This window comes from Pollachius pollachius (assembly GCF_949987615.1).
Source record: "Pollachius pollachius genome assembly, chromosome: 8".
NCBI lineage: Eukaryota > Metazoa > Chordata > Actinopteri > Gadiformes > Gadidae > Pollachius > Pollachius pollachius.
In genome coordinates, this window is record NC_136941.1 from 20,837,107 (window position 1) to 20,843,106 (window position 6,000).

General features: G+C 44.6%; 2 protein-coding genes across 5 annotated transcripts in view; one reads left to right on the forward strand and one right to left on the reverse strand.

The window, feature by feature from the left end:
- The window catches only part of arhgef25a (Rho guanine nucleotide exchange factor (GEF) 25a), a 50,007-nt gene extending 47,614 nt beyond the window's left edge, over nt 1-2,393 (forward strand). For 3 of the 4 annotated variants that reach the window (XM_079742544.1, XM_079742546.1, XM_079742547.1), the window contains one exon: nt 202-2,393. In XM_079742544.1, the coding sequence (XP_079598670.1) occupies nt 202-318 (117 nt within the window). In that variant the 3' untranslated portion in view covers nt 319-2,393. Of the gene's footprint in view, nt 1-173 lie in introns of all 4 variants that reach the window. The other variant, XM_079742545.1, reaches the window with a different exon arrangement.
- Nucleotides 2,394-3,673: 1,280 nt separating this feature from the next.
- sp5l (Sp5 transcription factor-like) lies at nt 3,674-5,334 on the reverse strand (the record flags this gene model as incomplete). Its single annotated transcript, XM_079741015.1, has 2 exons — nt 3,674-4,702; nt 5,281-5,334. The coding sequence occupies 2 exons, from the start codon at nt 5,332-5,334 to the stop codon at nt 3,674-3,676; spliced, it is 1,083 nt and encodes a 360-aa protein (XP_079597141.1).
- Nucleotides 5,335-6,000: the final 666 nt, after the last annotated feature.

The following is a 6,000-nucleotide window of genomic DNA, read 5'->3' on the forward strand; positions in this document are numbered from 1 at the left end:
TGACTAAATAGAGGATAATGATGTTCTCTACTAACCCTTACACTAGTTAGGCGTGAGCTAGTTAATTTGCATGTTGTAGTTTTCTGTTAACATTTTATTTATTTTATTTTAGTATTACTTAACTGTTGCCTGACAAGCCGTTGTTCCTGTGTGTGTTATGGGCGAGGTTTTAGACTTCGTGTTTCTCTGCGTCCGTCACAGAGAGCCGGGGAGGGGGGTCGCAGAGGGACCTCTGCTGAGGCTGCCGGCCACGGACCCACACCGTTGTCCGGGCGACGCTCCAGCAACCTGACCCAGCTTGCCGAGGACGACCTATGAACTCTGAGGGCTCTCTAACCTGTGGTCCTGTGGTGGACACAGAGGACTCTGGCAACTCTGGGTGTGGTGATAGTCAGGCCCCCATGCCCAGTGGAGAATGAAGGATCACATGATGGATGGATCGTCGTTACTATGAACGGACCCTTTTTGGTTAATTCCTTTTAAAAGAGCAGCTCATTTTCTGGTGGCTCAACGTTGCCATTGCAGCTGTGTATGGACAGCACCCTGTTGGAGCTGCGTTGACACTATCATCACATACTCTGGATAATGTGTGCATTCTTGTGTCAGTTTCAGCTTTTACTTATTTTGAGAATGTCTATCTTACTTTTTGTCTTTCAAGGGGCAAGGGGTAAATTCGGTGTGAGATGAAAAAACAAAATCCATTCCTGATTGGGGCTGTCACTGGAGCTTTATGTGTGCATTTTTAAGTTAGTGTGTGAGTGTACAATTCATGTTTGTTTGTCTGTGTGTGTGCATGATTTATTATTCTGTGTACAGGTTCGGCAGTGGCTTAATGTGCAAACAGTCAGATCGGTCTGGCTGTCAACGCCTTCCAATCGATAGAACTTATCATGAATTTCTTCGTCTCATCGCACTTGGACATTGGCTTTATGTCGAGCCAAACTATTAATTTCAAGGGTTATCATGTCATTCCCTCCTCATGCTGTTAACCTGGCGTTTGCTGTTGGTTTACACGGGAATGCAAAAGGCAACACTAAACCTAAAGGAAGTCTGAAGGACTGATCTCATTTAAGTTTCAAGGGAAGAAACTTCCTCTGCTGCCTCGGTGTGAGAGAGACGCAATACTCAGATATTCTGTTTGACTAAAGACTGGCTCGGGCCTATTTGATCTGCACCAAATAAAAGGAACGAGGGAGGCCCTGGAGGTTCTCTGGGGGTGTGGCATCCAGCCCAGAATATGTCTACTCATTGAGAAACTCCAAGAAAAGATAGTGGACGGTCAAAAGCAAGCAGCAATGCGGATAACAATCAGACAAGTCACGCAAAGAGAGGTTTACTTGGAATAAGCCGCCCGTCTGAGCACAACACCGATCAGCCCGAGGTCTAATTAGAGGTTCTCCGAAACGAAAGGCATAGACTCAAAACTTTTAGATGAAGTTCAATTTGTTTCTTTGGTCATGTCAGATGTTGTCACTTCAAGGTTAATATTTGGATACGGTCTCTCCGATTTTCTTTTGTTAGTTTAGGCCTACTATGCTCCCCATTTCAACCCCACACATAGGCTACACATTTCCACTTTTTCCAACGAATACAGTTTAATTGAGTGTTTTGAAGGATTCTGAAGGATAAGTTATCACTTAAAAATCCCGATTTGTTTAATCCTTTGCATGGTCTTGTTTATTTCGACTAGTGCCAAAAACAAAGAGCATGCGTTCACTCCATTGTGCTTATTGCCAGTAACGCATGATCACATGTGGGTGTTTAGGGCTTGTAATGTCCACCGGAGTAGGCTGAACTGGAACAAGAGATATGCTTTGTTATTCTATCATTATCAATGTGTCTTTGTGGCCAGTAGAGGTCCCCATAGGGCCGTCACTGGCTCAGCTTGACCTATAAACACACGTCATAATACGATGCTCTCATCATTAAAAAAACTCAAATGTTCTAATCAATGAACGCTACTTCAATAGAAATACTGATATGAAGGTTTGTCATATTACAAAGCCTGCGTCCCCCTCTAATTCGTTGCATGTTTGATACAGGAACAAAAACGACAGGGAACCCTTACCGTTACCACAGAACCATACTGACTAAAGACTGAGAATGTTGGTTGATGCCTTCGAGGATCGTAGTAGAATATGTTGCACCAAATCATTTTTTTTTTTTGAATGAAATTAAATGAGCTGATGATTGTTGAAATGGGCTTTATTAATTTACATAAAAGCATTACATCTACGCCTACTTGTTTTACCTGTAAGAATTCATATCGACCATTCCATGGAGTTAATTTATATTTGATGCAACAAGCCATAAGGCCTAGAGATACTTCATAAACCAGATGATAAAGTGTTACGTTTAGAATCACAGAAAATAAAGTAATCAATCTGACAAAAGGGCCAGGTATTTCACTTCACTTTTAGTGCATTATCCCAGCAAAGAAAGTTCAAATAGCGGGGAGACAAAGAGAAGGAACCCCTGGATAGGCAGACATCTGGTTGACTGGCCATTGAATAAAGGCCCATTCTGAGTAGTAAAGCAGGCCATCGTAACCTGGCTGTGATATATGGAGGCTGTGGGATAGGAGTGGTGGTGGCGTCGGTGGGGGGGCATGGGTATTAACTTTCACAAAGGTGCAAAATCAAAGGGAGTTCCTGTCACCACCTGGGGGGGTCTGAGCAACAGGGGTCCCATTCACAGGGAATTCCTCCCCTGTGCCCTCTGTTGACTCATCTGTTGACTCAATCCCTTCTCTGAGAGAGAAAAGAGTCATTAAAAGCCACATGACGGTGAACTTGATGCAGGCGAGTCTCAGACGACCCCGTCGAAGAGCTGCTGGGGTATTTTCTCTGAGGTGTGAACATCTGTGAACATCTTCTGAGGATCTCCGTCCCACTAGCGAGACAATGGGCCCACATTTTGATCTTGCGCTCTAATTATCATTGAAAGTGTGTTTCGCACGGGTCGGTGGTGGTTATTTAAATATTTTAAATATTCAGTTGCATTAAGTCAAAGAGTAGAATAGAGAGGAAACTGAATTAGTTGCGTCAAATATGCTGTTTATTAAAATGTACATGCGGCTGTAACTTCAATAGACTTGATCATGACGTATATACATATTTTACAAAGAACTTACAATTAAAATATTTGCTCAAATACCAAGTGATGTTGTTTCACACGGATAAATACAAGAATCAACAGATTAGATGATTTAGATAGGAATAGACTGTTATCCCAATGTGCTTACATGGACATAATAAAAAGGTCTTACCGGTGAAGACAACAAATGGCTTTTAAAAATTAAAATAGAAACCAAATAACCAAATATTTCTTTGAAAGAGCAAAAGTTTTAATATATATACAAAAACCTTTTGCAACACTAAGGCATTCAACTTTATTTCCCTTGGGCTTGTAATCCTGCATTCTTTTCAATGTTCACAATTCATTTTCAAGTTTGATCTGAACACAATTAATTAAATAGTATGGAAATATTGAACCCTTTTAAACCACAAACTAGGACCATAATAACGTTATAATCCATGTGTTAAGATCCTAACATGTTAAGGACAGGGAATGAGGCGTGATGCTTACCCCCGTGTACAGCTGTGGCAGAGGACCTTAAGTCAAAATAACATATTCTCATCTCCAAGTGTTCAGTGGACTCTCTCCGCCACCGTCACTCCCTCTTGATGTTGGCCAGCAAGGGGTCCGAGGGCGAGGGGTGGCCCGTGCGACCCTTTCTGGTCTGGTGGGTCTTGACATGTTTGGAGAGGTGGTCGCTCCTCATGAACCTCTTGCCACACTGCTGGCAGCCAAAGCGCTTCTCCCCTGTGTGAGTGCGCAGGTGCCGCTGCAGCTCGTCGGAGCGAGTGAAGCTCTTGCCGCAGAACAGCCAGTTGCAGATGAAGGGCCGCTCCCCGGCGTGCCAGCGCAGATGGGCCTTCAGGTGGGAGGTCTTCTTGTACACCTTGCCACACTCGGGGATGTGGCAGATGTGCAGCCTCTTCTTCCCGAACTCCAGGCCGCCCCCGTTGGCCTGGCAGTTTGGACACTTGCAGCGCCGGCAGCGCCGCGTGGATCCCAGCAGGCCCTTGGACGTGCCCTGCAGCAGGGCGGCGATCTGCGGCTGGTGACCCAGCACCAGCTGGCGGCCCAGGGAGAAGGGGTGGTTGGAGGGGGCGCTGTTGGTCTGGGGCAGGCTCCACCACTGCTGTCCCTCGTCCCCGTGGCCCCCAGGGAGATGGTGCCTCCCGGAGGAGCTCTGGAGGAAGCTGGGGAAATTCTGGCCCACACCGTTGTGCTGCGGGTAGTACGAGCCGTTGCTCTGTGGCTGCGCGGGGAGGACTTTGACCGGGGACAGTTCGAAGGAGTAGGACGACGGCGGCTCGGCGGGCGGGGTGAGAGGCAGCTCATGGTGGTGGTGGTGGTGGTGGTGGTGGTGTCCCAGGCCAGACTGCATGTGTCCAGGGAACTGGACCTTGGGCATGGTGAAGGCCATCTGATGAGCCCCTAGGCCAGAGCTGGGAGCCATGTCGTTGCTCCACAGCTGAAACATCCCCGATGCTGAACTGACCGAGCCCTCGTAGGGGAACTGGGAGCCTTCGGAACCCATTGTGCTGCCCACCTGCCAGGCCTGGCTGCAGGTCGTGGCTAGGAACGACAGGGCATTAGGGGCACCCTCTGGAGAGGAGCTGGGAGATCGATCCTATAAAGATAAACAAAACAAACACAACACATAAGTCAGGCCCCCTTCTAGCTCAAAGTCTAAATTTAATTACAAAATAAATATTCTAAGCATAACCATCAAAAATACACTTTTTTTAAATATTGAGATTAATATTAGGCAACATGTTCTAACTATCTGTATCATAATTAATCAAATGTATTATATTTTAATTTTAGCTTTTAATAAGTAATACATTAGTATTACTTATTAAAAGCTAAAATAAATAATACTAATTACTTATTTTAGTAATTAGTATTATTACACACATTAGTATAATAATATTAATATTTTTTTTAATCTCAATCTCGTTTTTTAAATCTCAATATTATGTGTTCCCTTACCCCTTCTCGACTAGGTTTAATAGTTAATCAAATTTACTTTTTTATGCGACACAAGTCGTATATTGTAAAGTCCGTGACGCGTAGAGAAATAGATCCATCCTAGATCAATGGATTGGTAACGCCTGTTAGTTCGCTTTTACGCGAATTCAGTTGTGGTTGCTACGGCACCATAAAGGAATAATAACACATAGATAATACAATAATTATTCTACAAACCTGTAAAAAGGTGTGCAAAAAGTTGTCCGTCCTTTGTATCGTCAGTGCAGCCATCTCTTCAATTCACACTTGAAACGCGAACGCCGAGAGAAAACTTCTCACTGACCTCTTCAATTATAGCGCTCTACAAGACGAGGTAACTCCGTGGTATCAGACGGTCATTCGGTTTGTTCAACCTGTGTAGTGTGAGCTGGCTACTGGCAGTCCATGCTGTCTTCATTCAGGAGGAGAGCTCTAGAGCGCGCCGCAGTAAATCCTTCAGATCATCTCAGAGACGCTGCGCTGCATCTTGTCTTTATAGAGAGAAAGAGCCTCTCCACGGGGTCCCGTGTGATGCAGGGGGGCCAGTCAACCGAAGGGGGAGGTGGGGGGCTAATCATAATTTCACTCCATTTCAATCAAATGCTGACCATCTTGACGACCGACCCCTCCCCAGGTGATGTGAGATGTGGGAAGAAAAGTCGAGGTTTGTTGAAAGGTGTAATGATATTTAAAATGTCCACTCAAAAGCTACCTTCTTTTTTTGTTTAATTGCATTACTTTTTTTTCCCCCTGCTACACATAATCTACATTTAGGTGTGTTAGTGTTCGGGGCTCAACAGAAATGCATTTATCAGCAAGCTGAGTACCGTAGTGCTTACCAAGTTTAAAATTATATATAGCTTGCATAATCTAATATCTCCTTGGGAAAATCATGAAGTGGTAATTTACTGGAAGAAT